General features: G+C 41.2%; 1 protein-coding gene across 2 annotated transcripts in view; it reads right to left on the bottom strand.

Annotated features, from left to right (window-relative positions):
- Positions 1-534: 534 nt before the first annotated feature.
- Positions 535-19,356, bottom strand: part of ASPHD2 (aspartate beta-hydroxylase domain containing 2) — a 44,384-nt gene continuing 25,562 nt past the window's right edge. For both annotated transcript variants that reach the window (XM_018564636.1, XM_018564637.1), the window contains exons 2-4: positions 17,110-18,242; positions 2,777-2,890; positions 535-719 (exon numbers count right to left, since the gene is read on the bottom strand). In XM_018564636.1, the coding sequence (XP_018420138.1) occupies positions 610-719; positions 2,777-2,890; positions 17,110-18,061 (1,176 nt within the window). In that variant the 5' untranslated portion in view covers positions 18,062-18,242 and the 3' untranslated portion in view covers positions 535-609. The remainder of the gene's footprint in view (positions 720-2,776; positions 2,891-17,109; positions 18,243-19,356) is intronic.

The raw sequence follows: 19,356 nt of genomic DNA, 5'->3' as shown, positions 1-19,356 counted from the left end.
GACACCGTAGTCTTGTTCATGTCAACAAATACACTGCCTTATGTCACTTCCTAAACTTGTATTTCAGAGTTGTATAATATACAGTAGTAACATGGAACATACTATAGTAGTGTTGCATTCTATTAGAGAATGGAAAATATGGTATTAGCGGCAATATGAAATACAATTCTTGCTAAAATTTCATAAGGGGAGAACAAAACTGAGCATTGTGAAGGATTCCCAGCCATTCCCTGAATGCTTTGATATTACTAGATGCGTCTAAAGGTGTCTCCCAGCTTTTTGCCTCGTTTACAATAAGCCTTGAAGCTAAATGTTGGTTTGTGCTGTTTAGTTAATATGGGGCCAGGAGTCATAACCACCATATAAGTGCTCTCCTCTGCTGAGTAGAGTTCAGTGCTCTCTCGTGCCAGAGAGTTGTACGTTGATTGATGCATATACTTCTTTGTCACATCATTTCTACAATGAAAACCTATGGAGAAGCCAATGGTTATATAGAGAACAGAAGACATAGTTCTTATACACAGAATGGGTTTGGTTAGAGACAAGCTTTTCTTTGAGGCAATATCTCATGAGCATAGATGTTCGGTTGTGAAGAGTGATGTAACTGAGTCAGCGTCCGGGAGCAAATATCGAATCGAGGGCTTGACGTTCAGCTGCTGCTACATTGGGATGCCACAGATCAACCATGAAAATCACTCGAGGTCCGTCTTCCACTGAACCTAGAATCCAGAATACAAGGCACATAAGAAAAAGGGATGCAAATGGTTGCATGCATGTAAAATCTATGCTATTACAACAAATATATTTTAAAGAGACCCTGGCACCAGACTATTCATTTCAACAAGCTTCCCATAAGATTCTATGTGTATTTAACATATTTAGGCATGTTATTTACCTGTAGAATCCTCCCTTGTGTAGACATCCAAAAGCCATGTGACTGCTGCTGGGCACCACCATCTTGGTTGTGAGGTCAGTAGCCCCAGCAGACTCAAAGCTGTCAGAGAAGTGACACTCTATAGCAAGAATGACAGCCACAGGCATGATGGAAATTGTAGTTTCACCACAGCTGGAGTGCCGAAGTTGCCTACACCTCCTCTATAGTATTCCTTTTAGCTCCTCCCCCAGAATCTACAAAACAAAAGTTATATAGGAAATCGAGGCGAGGAGTGGAGTAGATGGGCCAGCACAGAGAGTAATTAGATACTACCAGAAGAGGAGAGGTCTATGACCTGGCAGAAGGGAGGGTGAACTGTGGTTGCGATACTGAATTGGCTCTTTCTGGAGTGGTCACATTTGCAAGAAATTAAAAAATTGTTTATGGAAAGGGGAAAAAAAAAAAAAAAAGCTGCGAGCATTTATAATATGTAATGTTCTTGTTAGGTTACCTGCAAATTGCGGGCGTAATACAGTAGTAACAAATTCCCTCTTCCGAAGCCCTGGCTGAACAGAGCTGTGTTTGTTTGAAGTCACACAAGACATAAGATGTCAAGACAACAAGGATAGAAACGATGGACATACAATATGAGGCTACTGAAATATGGCAGCTCCAGAATACGATTTACACTAAGGGAACACAGACCATGTGCACTAGCGCCTTTCTCTTGTAAGCAATTATGTTGAGCTGAAATACAATATTATGTACATATACACATATAAATATATGCATGCGCACATACACACTTTGGCAGACCATATGTTGTGATCATATTATTCAGATGACACACAACATAGGTGGCCAATAGCATCAGCCTACACTTAAGTGACATTAAACCCTCAGATTTTTTAACATAAAACAATACTGCAATGTGTGCCTTACTGTAATCCATGGTTGTTTCCCTTCTCTTTGCTGCTCTTCCTTTTCAATCCTTATCTCTTCTCATGCTGGGCAGAACTTCTGTTTTGCAGCAGACTGCCTGTCTCTGAAATGGATACATGGTGTCTGTGTGTTGGTTTGCAACCAGAGCCAGCACTACAGGAAGAGGCACTCCGCTGCAAAGGGAAGTTCTCCCCCAGCATGAGAAGACATGAGGATTTGAAAGGAAGAGCAGCAAAGAGAAGGGAAACAACCATGGATTACAGTAAGGCACACATTACAGTATTGGTTTATGTTAAAACATCTGAGGGTTTAATGTCACTTTAAGGCACCATGATTTTTTTTTTCTCTCTTTGTGAAAATGCAAACAAAAAAAGAACAAAGTGGTAATTTTAAGAAGTGGCCAAATTTTTCTTTGCTCTACTTCACACAAACCAGTCGAAAGATGCTGAATTTGGGAACCACCATTGTTCCATTTCCACTGGACATGTCCAATAGCTACCCACATAGCACAACCTTCTGTATTTCCTGTGGGTTGTAATAAACCTTAATTGCAGCACTGACTGAACTCTATTCAGATTGGGGTGACTGGAGGCTAGTGCAAATGGAACACAGATAGAGTAAAGTCTACAGTAGCTGTTCTGTAGCCCTTTAAGTGACCCTGAACTCAGAAGTTCAATCAATCATAAAAATGCTTTCTAGTATCTTCTCTATTAACAACATTTTTTATTTGTGCATCATTCAACTGTGGATCTTCAAATACATTTATGTTAGTAGTTAAGATACTTGAATGTATTTTTAAGATTGAACTCCTGAGTTTAGTGTCACTTTAACCCTGGAATGAATGGAATTAGAAATTGTTTGTTTGGCATCTGCTCCAGATGAACCAATGCATAAAATTTGAGTTTTTTTTTTTCTTCAAACAGTTGCTTTCTACTAGTCATTTACAGTAATCCACCCTACCTTCATGAAATGCTGTGTGCAGGAAGGAGTCATCAAACAGAAGGCAATGTCCTTCTGCCCAGCACTGTGGCTCTCCTCCAACCACCAGTTCACAGTTAGCTGGGATTCGTAAACCTTGAAATGGAACACAGATCAACACATGATTAAAAAAACTAAAGAAAAAAATGGGGGAAAAAGAAAAAACACACCACACATACAAAACGTATCTTTTGTTATGCTTTGTATATTTTACAACACCCCTCTCTATATTCTTGGTCAAATTCAGTCTACACAGTGTGACATACACTAAGAATTTGAATCACAAATTTGAGGTCTTGCATTGTTGCTTAGATGTGATGTAGTGAATACTCCCAATGCAAATTCCACCAGGATTGACAACCGGATAGGTAGTCTAATAACTCTTTTGCTGCCAAAGTCGTGTTTTTTGGTTTCATTTTTGCACAGGTTAAAATGCACATTTTAGGCCTGAGGATAATTGAAACCCCCCCCCCAAAAAAATAAATAAATATGATATACTAAAAGCAGAGACCCTGTAGAATAAAATGTTGCCAGTTGCAATTTTTTTGTCACACGACAACGGTTTATCAGGACTAACGTTTCAGTTTAAAAAAAAGTACACTCAAATTTTAGTGCACACAAACACAATTTCATACACAATGTTTTGGTAAAATATAAAAGATGAGGTTGTTTTTAGTAGTAGATACAAATATGTCAAGCTTTAAAAATTGTGCATAACCATGACTTGGCGAAAAACTACAGCATCAAAAATGGTCCATAGGCTTTCAAAGCCTTTATAGGTCATTCATTTAGAGTTAACTGTGAATGCCCTAGAATTACTGCCCTCATTTTGGCGTGCACGGTGATACCTAATATGTGTGGAAGAATTGATTTTTTTTTTGTACAGGTGGCCACCTATTGCATGTTTGTGTTAGTTTATGCATGCACATGGGGGCAGGGGGCCCTATTGTTTTTATTAAACTTTATTTTCTAAACTCCTTTTTTTTAACTTATTATTGCCATTACACCCTAAAGTCATCCTTTGCACTCTTTTAAAGCTGACCTAGTATAGGTTGTGCTCAGCTTCTTTCCCAGTCACAGAGCTCTAAACCAGGAAGTGATCAGAGCCGATTGCTTCCAGGATCATTTTTCACAGGGGAGCTCATCTCTCGCCACTCTCCATTCTGGCCCCCAACTGAATCATTTCTACTAGAAAGCAGACAGCCTGCATAGAAAAGGTAAGCAAACTCTTGGCTGCCACAGAAGCCAAGGGTGTTTCCATGTTGGTGCTGCAGCTGATGTAAGCCTGGTCATTGGAGGTGAAAGGGTTAGCGCTAAACTCCAGTCTTATTTTTACTCTTGTACAGTCTCCTCTCTCGTACTAATTCTTCTTACTCTTCTTTCACTTCTGCCTCTGACAATTACAATTCCAGCCCTAAAGGAGATCTTTATTTCAACCTGCAGCTAATTTTTTTCCCATTTACTGACTTACCATGCCTTGTTCCATACGGTCTGTGTGGGGGCAGCCATCTTGGAAAGGCAGGGCTAGCAGTCAGAAATAGTGTCTCGCAGAAAGCATCATTCAACCACTTCTTGGTAGCCCAGGCTGGCATGGACACACCCCCTGGGGGGTGCATTATCATGAAAGCCTGGGCTTAGAGCACTGCTGTACTGAGCGGTGATCATGCCATTCAGTGCTACACTAAGGAATGCCCATTGCCTATGCTGGACAAAAAAGGAGGAAGGACCAGTAACTGCACTGTAGTGGACAGAAAACAGCTGGAATTAAGGTATGGATTTAGGGAACTTCCTAAAAACAGGTGCAGAGGGTGGTTTGAAGAGGTTAGTTGAGGACTGGGGGGCAAGGGGGCTGGAGATGTGCTAGACTAGATTCCTTTTGCTTACTGCTCCAAAAATACACAGCTTGGCCAGCAACATTACGTTTCCAAAAAAGACAGCTGCCTATCTGAATGACCAGGTTTTTCTGTCACTGTATTTTGTCTTCCATGATGGCACAGGCATATTCCAAGATGGCAATGCCAGTATTCATCTGGCTCAAATTGTGAAAGAGTGGTTCAGGGAGCTTGAGACATAAGACATGGAGCTTGAGTCCAAACTTTAACACCATTGAGAATCTTTGTAATGTGCTGGAGAAAACTTTAAGTAGTGGTCCTACTCTCCCATGAATGTTGTGACATTGCATTAAGCTTATCGAAACCAGGGCACAGTGAATGTGTGCCATAATCAAAGTTAAAGGCAGTCTAACTAGAGTGTGATTTTTGGGCCAGACAGTGTACATCACTTCCTGGTTAAAAGACTTCCAAAGACTTCAGCTATGTTGTCAGTATCTATACTCTACTCCAGTCTCCAACTCTACCCTCACTTTGCCATCTTTAAAACTAAGAATGATGCAAAATTTCTGGCTTTCATTCAACCATAATATAAAATTTAACTTATGCTTACATTTCTGACTACATCTAGAAGTATGCCACTCAACTCTTGGGCAGCCTAAATACTCTGTCCTATAACAGTTGAGTTCTGTTTAAAATATTTAAATAATGCTTTAAAACCCATCAAAATCTGCCTATACTTCTTCCTCTTTATCCCAATTCAATAATGGAGATATAAGGGCATAGTCACATCTGGAGTTTTTAAGAGCAGTGCAGAGCAGGCCTTCCCTGAAAAAGATGTCACCTGGCTAGGAGCATATACTACTCTAAAACCTGGATATATATCTTTCAGCATTCATGATGCCTTTCCAGATGTGCAAGCTGCCCATTCCATACACACTAATGCACCTCCATACCATCAAAGATGCAGGTTTTGAAATGAGTGCCAACGACAAGCCAGCAGATCCCTCCTCTCTTTATCCGGAGGATGTGGCGCACACGGCTGCGTTTTCTTGATCATATTCAGATATGGCTTCTTCTTTGCATGATAGAGATTTAAAGGAGAACTATGGGGTCAGTGTTTTTCCCCAAAGTTCTCCTTAGGGTAACGGGAGGACACAAACTAGCGTCCTCCCGTTACCCTAAGCTCAGTATACCGCGAGCTACAGCTCGCGGTATACTGAGACGCCGCAGCCAGAGCGGATCCCGACGTAGATGACGGGATCCGCCCAGCTGCGTGAGTGACAGCTGGCTCTGCCTATCTAGAGGCAGAGCCAGCTGTACCCGCCCCCTCCCCCGTCCGTTCCGCCAGTCAGCGCTGGAGGATCGGAGCGGGGAGGGGGGAATCCAGCCCCTCCCCTGTCACGGCAGAGAGCCGTGACAGGATCGAGAGGCGAGCGAACCCGGTATGTGTTCGCTCACCTCCCGATCTACTGAGCCGACCTGTGACAGTCTCATTGTCACAGGTCGGCTAGAACTATGAAGTGAGTGAAAAGCATTCCTCATAGTTCTCCTTTAACTTGCATTTTTGAATGGCGAGGCAAACTTTGTTTACAAACAGACCTCACTACATGGGCTTAGGAGTACTTCCAAAAATCACTGTCACAGAATCATGCCTGCTTTTAATGCATTGCTGCCTGAGGGCCCAAAGATCTCGGGCATCCAATATTGCATTTCGGCCTTGTCCCTTGCTCAGAGATTTCTCCAGATTTTTGGAATCATTTCATATTATGTACTGTGGATGATGATGATACTATGTAACTCTATAGTTAAAGTCTTTGCAATTTTACAATGAGGACCTTATTATTCTGAAATTGTTCGGCAATTTTTACACGCAGCTTTTCATAGATTGGTGAACCTCTGCCCATCTTTACTTCTGAGACACTCTGGTTAACCTCTGCCACATCTTTAGGCTGGGTTCACACCTGAGCGTATTTTTTCAGCTAGTTTTTTCCCCGCGTTTTTCCATTCAGTGAAACGCGCGTTTCACTGGCGGTATGATTTTTTTTTTCCTTATTTTCTCTATTTAAAAAAACAAAACAATTCCACTTTCAGACTTCCCGACACGGCCACTCGCAAGGGACGGAACCCGGAAGTCGGCAGCCGTCGGAGGACACAGCGGGGATCGCGCACAAGGTAAGACCTGTACGCTGTATTCCCGAGTGTGGCTCGGGGTTACCGCTTTGTTAACCCTGTTCCACACTGGGGAATACCAATGGACATTTCCTTGTTAGTACCACTTCCTTTGCCAGCTTTTTGTTGCCCTGTCCCAACTTTTTTGAGACATGTTGCTGCCATCAATTTCATCATGGCCTTATTTTCTTTTCATAAAATGGTACATTTTCTCAGTTTAAACATTTGATTTGTTTTCCAATTTCTATTGCGAATAAAATATTGGGTTATGAGATTTGCAGATTATTGCATTCTGTTTCTATGTACATTTTACAAAGTGTCCCAACTTTTTTGGAATTGGGGTTGCAAATCTAAAGATTGTACAATTTAACTGTATAGTGTATGATCAGTCTTAGGAGAATATAGAATAAGATTGTATACTGTATGGTCAGCCTTAAACAGTCAGCTTTTCTTCTGGTGCTCTGCTTTTCTACAACTTTATATGGATCTTATAATATAAACCTCTACATGCCTGGCTTTTTTATTACCGTAATACATTTAGTTTATAAAGGATCAAAAGTACCAATTTAAAATACCACATTGAAAATTAACCAACTGAATGTTGAAAAACTGAAAACAATGAACCAGTCGCACTATATTAGGGCAGCCTAATTGTGCATGTCCTTTCATTGTCTAGGAAAGGTTAAAGGTTGTATTTGATTAACTGGTACGTATGACCGCGAGTGCTTCATAAGTGAACTGTACAATGTCAATACAAATCATATTGATTGCCAGTACTACATTTTCTCAGAGGTCAGCATTCATGGCACTTTTCACAGCATGTTTTTTTTACAAACTGAAATGTGCTGCTACAAGAAAACTGACCGCATGAACAAAGCAAGGGCTCTATGCTTACTGTACATGTGCTATATAAAGCCATCACACAGCCACTGCATACTGTACTCACAGCCTAGCAAAAACAGATCTGAGTAAAGTATAAACACTCATCATTAATTAAGAGTATGAACAAAACCAACATTGAATGCAGCTCGTCACAGACATAATTTAGAAGGGGAAACACAACTTGGGTATGATAAAAGGCAATAAATAGTTGTTTCAGAAAATTAAATCCCTATGTGCTTTTTTTTGTTCTAGGTACACATATGAATAAAAACGCCAGGCATTTGGTTTCTGTACCTTTGAACTATCATTTAGCCCCGAGGAGATTTAAGAAAACGTCTGCAGCTACAAAGTGTTCATGTTACAATTTTAGATTTCACTTGTAGCACCACCTGCTGCTGATATCTGGTATTGCACTGCAACAGTACAATAAAATGGTTCTGCTAGAGCAGTGGCCATCAGGTCACTAGAAATAGTGGCCTCTACCTCGGCACCTGACAGGGGGCTGCAGAAAAAAGGATCAGTATATGTAGCGCTGCAAATGACTGTCAGAGACTGCTAACATATTGTTGGAAATGGTCAGAGACTGGGGACATGCTACAGGCTTGAGACATTATTATACAGCGCCAACAATTTACGCAGCACTTTACATACTGCACATTAACATCAGTCCCTGCCCTCAAGGAGCTTACAATTTAAGGCTAATTTAAACAGGAGCCAATTAACCTTGCAGCATGTCTTTGGAGAGTGGGAGGAAACCCGCACAAACACAGGGAGAACATGCAGACTCCTTGCAGATAGTGTCCCGACCGGGATGCAGCAGGTGACCATTACATGGGACTGCTAGAGATTACAGCCCCTTTACAAATGAATGGTCCCGCTTCTGGAACCCGAGGGCAACACGTTAAGAAACAAAGGGCTGCAGTTTGGGAAACATAGTGACTCGTTAAAACCCATCTTATTTATTGACTTGAATCTGCCAAGTAATGAAAGCATCAGAATGGAGTCCAGATGTTATATACTTGGGGGCTGCATTCAAACAAAAAGATGTCCATGGTCCTTCTTTAGAATTTAGTTTTTATTTGATAATCTGCAAGCCTATGGACAGTGGTTTCTGTAGAGCATTAGTTGAATTGGGTATAGCGATAGGCACACATTTTGGGTTTGCTATATATTTCCGGGGAAAAATACTTTCTAAACGTGGCTTATCCTGTAAATGTATCACAGCCGTTTTCACTCAGTATATTGACTAAGCATCCTGTTAACAACCCGGATTAGCATTATCCCATGTACTCTGGCTCTATTCATCTCTCATTCAGTACACTTCAGTAGCTACAAGGGTGTCTCATGTCAATGCTGAGAATATTGTCAGGTAATATGAACAAGGGCTGTTGGCTTAAAGATGCATCTTTCCTGCCGTTGCCTATATAACAGCTGCAAATGCAGCTTGTAATGTCAACTGTGGGTCAGCGCTACAGTGTACTTCAGTGAACCCAGAGCTACAACTCTGCATACTGTGTCGATTGAAGTATGCGGCTTTTCTCAACAAGATTCTGAGAAGAATGCCATTCCTGGTCTGCAGAAGCCATTCTACCAAGTGTTACAGTGGCTCTAGTTTGCCGTTCTGTACATTTAAGCCTCATGCACATGGTTGCAATGAAATTACTGATGCAGGATCTTGCTGGCAAAGATCCTGCGTAAAAACCCCCCACATAAAATGATCAGTAAAGTGGCTGCATTTAGACACGTCTGTACAACGTTTAACGCATTTCTATGTGCACACATGCAAATTTACTGACCTCAAATGCAGATTTTTTAATTTTAAGGATCTAAATGCAGCTCAGATTTACTAATCTTTACAAAACTGTGTGCATGAGTCTAAAGAAAAACAGACCTGCGTCTAGATCCCTTAAAAAAAAACAAAAAAACACATGAGCGCTTCATGTCACAGTAAGTATCATTTTCAGTTATGGCTGCACTGTAAATAATGGGTATTAATGTAGAAAACGCTCCAGAGGTTTGAAGGGAAACCAGCCATAGCATGAAATGATCTTTGTGTCTGGCAGAGATCTAACAGACGTGACAGAAGAAAACTGATGCCCAATTAACATACTGTATTGATCCAGCCAATGGCAAGGCAACGCGGACAGCTTTTGATGAGAAGTCAATGATCAAACTGGAGCATGCACTGTAATTCAAGCGCCGTCAGTAATGCAATTCCATCCTGTTAATCTGCATCTTTAACACTAAGATCATGACTTATGCACTGTTACTTAACCAGCACTGTAGTGTGTAAGTAAATACAGGAAGGTGGTCAGAATAACTGAAATTTCACAAAGAAAGGGGAACTAACTCTAAAAAAATAGATAGGCATCACAATTACAAAGGTAGGCCATATAATGGTGATTGCAAAATCAGCAGTATGGATTATAAAAGTCCTTCAATACACAAGTTTTCAAAACAACGCAAGGGAACAAAGAAGCCAAAAGCGTAATGTCCAATCACTAGTCAATAAACTGAAACTGGATTTTCAAGGGGGGGGGGGAACCCCATGCAAAAACACAAACAAAAATGTGTTTCCCCCCCCTTTCCCGTCAGAAGCCCCCTTCACATCAGAGCCCCCCCTATTGTATCAGAAGCTTCCCCATCACATCAGTGTTCTATCATCACATCAGGAGCCGCAGCAGCATGGCAGAGGGTGAAAGACAGAGCAGGCCTGGCCAGAGGCGAACATCCTTCCTTTTCGGAATGGATCCTACCCTCCTTGGATTAGCATCATAGGCATAATCCTGTGTGAAAATTTCAAGGCACCCCTGAGGAAGCCAGAAGGCACCCCTGGGTGCTGCGGCACCCTGATTGAGAAGGGTCGTTTTAACCATCAAAAACTTTTCTAGTCTGTAAGATAACCATTTGAATTTGAGGATGTTTTTTTAAGACCAACAGGGCTTTCTAAAGTGGTAAATCTATTTATGTATCAATTTAATTTCATGAGCATGTGCATAGAAACATTTTGACTTCCACGTTACCTCTGAAAAACCCAAAACAAAACCAATAAGTGTTAAGTGAGAACAAAAAAAACCCATAATGATATTTAAATTTCGCAGCATTGCTTTAAAAATAAGAGCAACAGTCAGGGGCAATTATATCATTGGTGCAGGCTATGCAGCAGCACAGGGATCCTCTGGGACTTGGGGACCAAGTTGTACAAGATGTGGGTTGGGAGGATGCTGGGACCCCCATCCTCTTTCACAAAGATCTTGATACTGCACATTCCTAGGTCAGGTGAAAAGAGGGAGATATTCTTCATGACGCTGTAACCAAGCTCTGGGTTTTAAATATCCAAATTGTGTTGGTCAGTGAGCATCTTCTTTCAGCTTCCTGCCTGGTCAGAACCGAGATACAGAAAGTGCTTCCCTCGATTTTCTTCCTTGGCACCATATGAACTGGAAGTGTAGGTGCTTGGTTTGACCACAAAATAATGCAATGTATTGTAAAGGCTTTTCTATCACCTATCTACCCAACGTTCACAGTAAGTAAGTGTTGTAGGGCAGACATTTTTCCTTACACAAGGACCCTTTGGTGGCTTTGTCTAACTGTAAGCTTTGTAGACAATCTTTTTATAGACGTGATGAAGGGGTTGTTCCTGTTGTGGAACTGGCCCAGTATGGATGGATTTTACATGCTTTAGTTAAAACCATTTAATTTTTTATGTTAACTCAAAAGGAAAAACAAGCTTTACATTTGTATTACTTGCAATAAGCAGAGAGGGTAGGGAAATAATGAGGTGTGTGTTACAATGACCACACTTCCATCTAGCTTTGAAAGAAATCAATACTAGCTTTCCAGGCAGAAATCAGCTTTTATTAAAGCCCATCTTTGGGCAGTATAAACCAACCCCCTCTCCACCCATCTGATTTTAAAATTACAATAACTCGGGAGTTAAATCCTAAAAATGCATTTAAGTACCTTAACTATTAACAAAAATGTACCCTATTTGTGTATCACTCAACTGTATATCCTCAAATCGTCTCTGAATTGGTGCGGACACGGTCCTTCCTTTTGGAGGGTGGGCACTTTTGTTCCCCATGGTTCCCGTGTGTGTTGTAAAGTAGCCACCACTCCAAGCTCACTCCTGTGATGGACTATAATATGACATTTAGTTTACCAATTTGTATTGAGATTGTAGTCCATCACGGGAGCGGGCTTGGAGTGGTGGCTACTTTACAACACACACAGGGACCATGGGGAACAAATATAGCCACCCTCCAGAAGGAAGGACAGTGTCAGCACCAATTCAGAGATGATTTGAGGATCTACAGCTAAGTGATACACAAATAAGATACATTTATGTTAATAGTTAAGGTACTTGAATGCATTTTTAAGATTTAACTGCTTAGCGTCACTTTAAAAAGCATGTTTACTGTCCTCTGGCCCAAACGCCCCATGAACTGTTGCCCTGATCTCAGCCTAACAAACCTATTTGTGGTAATGAAGAAGAAAAGAGGAATAGCCAAGCAGCACCATTAGGTGCTACTGGATCTGGTATGGTAAAGTGACATTAAAACCTCTGTAAGGACTTGCCTTAAGTAATGCCGCTTGAGCCGATCATCTTCTTAGTTAGGGTAATAGTTTTCAGCAGTCCCTCCAGCGCTGGTGCCAGTCTCTGATCCAGCCCAGACTGCTGTTTCTTCCTTTCCCAGAGTCTATCCAACATGCACGCTCACGGTACGTGCATTGTCATACAGCGAGTCTCTTCTCCTCTCCCCACCTGTGATGTCCACTGGGCATGCACCCGCACTTATCCTCCTACACAGCCATTCGGGCAATTTGTATTCTACAGCCGGGAGTGAGCGGCGGAGACAGAGGTGAATTTTTACCCATTTAGTAACTTAAAAAAAATAAAAAAATGTTTTTGCATATATCTACTGCTTGCTAGAGAGAGACTTTAATGTTACTTCAACAATTGGGACAGGTTTTCTAAGAGATTGACATAACTGGTCTATAGGTAGCTTACACAATAAATACATTTTAAATATTTATTTTTAGCTGTACATATATAAGAGATCTTAAATCTAGGTATAGTTTGTAGTTCATAAATATGGCAGCCGTTCTGCAGAGTTATAATTATATATGTAGGATTTAATTGTCGCTATGCAGTACTACATAATGTTCTTTATTGCTCCTTTAATAATACAAGTCTATGGGTTGTCCAGCTCAGTGAAAAAAAATGCACCTCATGCGCAGCTAATATCTTAACAGCTGTTAAAGGACAGACTCATGAGTATTACAAAAACCGCCTGGTCATCCATCTAAGGCCCATCAGTACGCTAAAAATCGTCTCCACTCCCCTTTCCTCCCAGTTCCTTACTTCCCTCCTAACAGTTCTGGGCTAATGGGCCTATCATCTGGGGGGTTTACATGGGATGTTTCTCCCATTGTACAAACACATCCTATTCAAGTTTATGGAATGGTAGAGTGCAGGTGTGTGCAGCCTGCACACCAACATTCATTTTTGTGGCAGCTTCTAATGTACACCGTAAGTAGCAGAGATTGAAATGTAGAGAGGTCTGTACAACTGTACAAGAAGCCCATTAAAAAAAAAACTAAACCAGATTTTACTTCAATATTCACCTTTTCTGCAAATAGATGTCCTCAGTCTGATGGCTAGCATCATGCAACCCACTTCACCTGGACCATCCTGCGTCCACCCAAGCCTGTTATGGTGGAGTGAAGGGAGAAGCAGCAGCACAGTGATGAACTCTTCTTTGTCACCCTGCTTTCTCCTCCTACTAGCATGCTTCTTCTCAGTACATGAACTGATCACCTCTTTGTACTACTTCTTCCTCTCACACTTCAACTCTGCTATAAAGGGACTGCAAGAGGCTGATACCAGGTTAAATTCAGGTACTTACACTACTTGCATTTAAAAATGCATTTACCGATGTAATAATGGATTGCAGAGCTGCATTCATTTGTGTATTTTACATCTTCCTGGAGTTCAGATTTAAAATAACAATAGACAATATACTTTTCCTTTAAGACAAAGACAAGACAAAAAACAGGGAATGGACAACCCAGAACAGCAACAGAATTAAACAAAAGGATGAAGGAATGGGTATAAAAACGGGTAAAGTGAAATGTCAGCCCATTTAGAGGAGGTCAGTTTCTAGATTAACATGCCATTATCCTATCCAGGGGTTCCATATGTAATCATTGTACATTCTCCAGAGGAAGTTTGAGGAGCCTGGAACAAAAGCTAGCATATATTATTCACCAGGCATGGCACCAAGGTCGTTTAATGATGGGACTGTCTCGCCTTATATGTCTACAACTTCTTCATCCCTTCACCCCGTATTAGACTTTGACAGATACCGTAACACTTGTTTTAATGGTCTTTACTCTACTTAATCACCTTCTGTAAAATCATTTATATAGTGTTTCTTCAGTGAAGACATTTATACTAAAGCTTTTGTCTTGGTCTTCAACTTTATTACAAGCCCCTCTTTCCAATAAATTATATACAATGGTTTATTTTTAACTTGTTTTTGTACCAAAGGCCCATGGTAAGAACTACCACGCTGGAAACCTTCATGCTTTACAATCTACACAGAGCAGAGGAATTTCTCTATTACAGCATCATAAAGCTGACTGGGGAGTTGCTAGGTTTTCTGAATATTGTTGAGCAGTGAAGACTTCCAAGTCTCCAGTAACATTACATTCATTGATCTACTTGGAGTTATTTTCCGACTGCAGCGTTAAACCTTTTAGAAAACTATCAGATAGCATAGCTCCCAAGTATCGTCCATTTAGTGGGACTGTCCCTCATTTGGAACCAAATCCCCATCCCTCTTCTTCCTAAGTTGTCCCTCTTTTTGGTCTGATTTATAGATATCTATGAAAATGCACCATTAATTACCAAAAGAGGTATTCTGAGCTAAAACCTTCCTTGCTATCTATGAAAATGCACCATTAATTACCAAAAGAGGTATTCTGAGCTAAAACCTTCCTTGCTATCTATGAAAATGCACCATTAATTACCAAAAGAGGTATTCTGAGCTAAAACCTTCCTTGCTAAAAATGTTCTTGTTTGTCATTTAAAAAAAATCTAGTATAAAGAAAGAAAATGGTGAAAAGAATGCAATGCGGGGTTTAACCAATAATTTTTAGCATATAAATTCTCAATGATTGTCATTACTGGGAGCATGGCTTGGGGTGTGACCTAAATACATTGTGTTGGAAGGTGTCCCTATTGGGCGTTATGACATAAGGAAATATTAATGGCCCACTTTTTGCTTAACCGCTTTAAAATCACAATGGCCGGACGATGTCTTTTTGAATGCAGGTGGACGGTTTAACACATCCATTCCCGCTCCTGCTTGCCGCCTCACACACGAGGGAAACTGTCATCCTTTTAAACAGCCGGCAATGGCTGTTCACATGCAGGGGTTCCGGCAGCTGTAGAGCTGCCTGACTGCTTGTATGTAATGCCGCTCCACGTCGTTCCTTCCCCCTCGCCTATCCCATTTGCGGGCCCGAGACCAGCACGGCGGCTTTGTGAACAGAGATCGGAGGGAGCTCAGCACACAATCTCCTGCTGATCTCTTCTCTGGTCTCTGAATGCCGAAGAGATGTGTATTACATCACTTCCACATTTAGCTGTCATTCTCCAGATTCTGTAGCTGGAGAGAATCCGGTGAAGCAGATGCCTGCTTCATCAGCTTCTTTGGAGGTCCCTAGGTGACATAGAGCCCCCTGATGTCTACATAAAGAGCACCTGTCACTGTAAATTTGATATCACATAAGGGGCTTCTTAGCTCCCTGTGTGATAAAGTTAAGTGTAAAAATAAAATTAAAGAAACCGATGAAATTTTTTTTTTTTTTTTAAACTACTCCGCCCTCATGTACACACACTCAAACATGCATCAGGTGCCCCTACGTGCGAAAACGATGATTGCGCCTATCACACCACACATATCACTGCAAACAGAGTGAGAGCAATAATTTTAGGGCCACTGATCACTGATAAAACTAAACTGATGAGCGGTAAAAGCTTTTAAAGCGTCACCTATGAGCAATTTTGGGTATGGCCGTTTTACATGTTTGGTGTCTATTTACCCCAGCATGACCCCATATTTTATACTTTACCAAAGCATTGGGCAATAAATGTTTCATAACATAATAAAAAGGGAGAAGTTTTTTTTTTCTTAAAATTTTTTGCTACTTTTTTCATTTTATAATAAAAACCCCAGTGGTAACGAAATACCTTCCAAAAAAAGCTCTATCTGTCCCGCACAAAATTGTATAAAATTCCTTTCAGTACAGCGTTGTATGACTAAACAAATGTCAAAGTACCCTTGCGCTGAATACTGAAAAATGGCCTGGACAGGAAGGGGGTTTAACACCCCAGTCAGCAAGTGGTTAGGCAACTGTGGAAATTGTTGATTCCAATAAATTCAATAGGGCTTAATGAATACTGTATGGTTTGAGGGTCTGCTTGCACATTTTAAAATAAAAGATTACAAATCTGTACCTCTCACAATGCAGCACTGGAGTAGCAGTACATTAAAGTGCATGTAAACCATTACAACAAACTTATTCCTTTTTTTTCCTGTAGTCTGTTCAGCGAGTCAAAAAAGAAAAAAAAAAAAAAAGTGCTGATCCATGTTAAAAGGAGAAACAAAATTGGTTTATGGTGCACAGATCCCAAATCTCTGAGAGCCAAACCCTGGTTAATTGATAATGACACGAGAGAGGAGAATTTTTTTTTTTTTGTTGGCTAGCAGTGACAAATCCAATAGACTTGACGCCATGAGTAGATAAATAAAAAAATTTCACTTTTATATATATCAAAACATCTTTTTAAAAGAACATTGGACAATGTAATTAGAATATAAAATAACTCGCCCTTAGAGGGAACCTCCTAGGAACCTCCTCACTTTTATATACATCTACTCATGGCGTGAAGTCTATTGGATTTGTCACTCTGCTAGCCAACAAAAAAAACAATTTTCTTCTCTCTCTCGTGTCATTATCATGTTAAAGGAGAAGTATTGCGAGAGTAACATGTACTGCACTGCAGCTGTCACATGCTGGCTTTATAGATTGAGAACTGAGTGATCACAAACCACTAATCACTCAGCTTCTTCCTGCAAAGATCAGTCATCGCTCCTTGCAGCGATTCCTCCCTCCCTTCTCTGTTCCCCCAGCACTTATTGGAGGGACATACAGGGGAGGGGGCTGGCACAGCTGGCCCTGGCTCTAGAGAGGCAGAGCCAGCTGTCAATCAGGCAGAGTTGCCAACCATAAACAGTCAACCACCATAATAGTTTAATAGAAAGTAAAACCCTCCCCACCAGCTGTAGCATGAAGATTTTTGTTACGTTAAATATTAATGAAAAAAAAAACAAAAACACAATGTTGAGTGAAAATGCATACCTAGATGGCATCTTATTCTGATGTTAGTGGGCCCATAATGCTCTGTGATGACTGTTCCCGGAGTAAGCACAGATATACAAGCATTCCCAAACACATTGTTGCCAATGAAGGTACGGAGACTTCCAAGCAAGCGATACGTCCGTGGGCATTTCTTGCAATTGGCAGGAATGCACACACCTTGGTTGACCAAATAAAATGTGAACCATTCCCCAGTTGGAGTACTGTTTAATTTCCAACCTTGAGGCGTGCTGCAGTTTGAAAAGGCTTTGTAGATTACTTCAAATTCACTGAGGATGGTGGCAAAGTTCTGTTCTAGCAGCTCCACGTCATGCTTTTGAGCATCCCGTGAAAAATACGGCAAGGTTGGTAAATCAGGAAGGAAGAAAACCTCTGGCTTTTGTATAGATGGCCTGTCGTTTAAATAACGACCTTGTTCGCGGATGCCTTTGTGAATTCTACCCATGCCAGACCAGGAGTACCTTTTGGCATATTCCTGCAGATTATGATAGAGTTTTTGGTTCAGTCCTTCATTATGGGTACAACGTACACACTCACGTGAGTGGCAATAAGCAAACCCATTCTGCAAGCCTTTGGCGTCCGAGCTCTGTATGAGTAAATTCACAGTGGCAAACGGAGAACGGGGTTGGTCCTTACCAACTCGGTAACAATACCATGCAAACAACAATAAGAGGCAGACAACGGTAGTTAGGGCGAAGGTATTGCAGTCACGCACAGCTTGGATGCACCCAGCAATCAGGTCACGAAGTCCTCTCAGTAAACAGGTCCAGTCAGTCAACCACTCTGCAGACATTTTTGTCCAGCCGCTGTCTGGTTTATAAGACGATGCAATGCAACAAGGACTGGAAGTTCTAGAAGGAGCCCACACCATGCGGGTTAATATGGGTGAATTGGTGAACAAGACAACATGACTCTGCCTGTTCTCTTTAGACATCTAAGCAATGTATTAGTAGCTAGGGGTTGTTTGGTGCTGAAATCTAGAAGCACATAGAAACACATGGGACCATACTGATTTCCGTGGTCTGGTTTTGTACAGTACGTAGCAATGTGTCATCACTGGCTTTACTGCCATCCACTGGGGAGAGGTCATTCTGAAGACAGCAGGCGGTCTAGATCTGAAATAAAACACAAAATGAGACCTTTATTTGTAAATGCTCTAAAAGATGTAAATGTATTAAAACAGTAAATTTAATATGATTACATGGCAAAAAAGCAAATCTCTTTCCCTTTACTTGCATATACAGTATTTATCCATTGTGCCCACCAGCATTTTCAGTTCTTGAGGTTGCTGCCAGCTGGGTACTTCAAAATGTTTTGGCTTCTCTACAGGAGAACCGAATCAATACAGCAGCCCTATTAGCAAATTCTGGAAGCCAAAAGATGACATCTAGCAAGGACCGCAGAAGCCCCTGGAGAGAAACTAAAACTACCATGGCCACTAGGTATGGAAGACAGACTATACTCGCACATGGAATGCCCTTAAATGCTTTAAAACTGAACTCCAGTCAAATTAAACACATGCATTCAAGCAGTTTTACCTGCCAAAGGATTTGTATGCGTGTCCATCCAGTTTAATGAGTTACAGAGCACTGCCACTCAGCACACCCCCATCTTGCAGAACAGGAGACATGATCCATCTCTGCTGCAGTTAAATAACACTTACAGGTCTTGTCCCTCCCTCTAGTCTGCAACTAAGTAGTGAAAGGAACAGTAGCAGATTGATAAGCTTATCTCTCTGTTTGCCTGAGGACGGGACCGCATGGTCTCGAAACGTCGCTAAGGAGATGTGTGTTATCTCAGTCAATAAACAGCATTGACTTTAATATCATGGAGTGCGAGTGACTACTTTCATCTATCTACATTTCACAGAGGCATCCGTTGTCACTACCGCACCCAGCCAGTTGGATTTGGGTTTTTGTCCGGTCAGGAGTGCAATGGGACAGGAGGATTAAGTGATAAGCTTATCTGTCACTCTGCGCTCGCCTAACTTGTTAGCATATGAGAATTGCAGCTCTTTGTGCTGCCTCTCCCATTCCCAGTCTAAGCTCAGCTGTGTAGGAGCCTTATACCAGGACAAATTTACACTATTTGCAATAATAAAAAAAAAATACATTGAATGAAGTCTGTGAAGGTTCTCATTCATCCAGGTCATGGTATATCTGTAAAAAATATAAATCAAGGCAACTGGACTTGCTGTATTTTTTTTGAAGATGGTCCGCTGGTCATTCA

Source organism: Nanorana parkeri, unplaced genomic scaffold (assembly GCF_000935625.1).
Source record: "Nanorana parkeri isolate BGI_ZX_2015 unplaced genomic scaffold, ASM93562v1 scaffold767, whole genome shotgun sequence".
NCBI lineage: Eukaryota > Metazoa > Chordata > Amphibia > Anura > Dicroglossidae > Nanorana > Nanorana parkeri.
The sequence above is the reverse complement of the archived record's forward strand: the minus strand, read 5'-3'. Positions and strand labels throughout refer to the sequence as shown.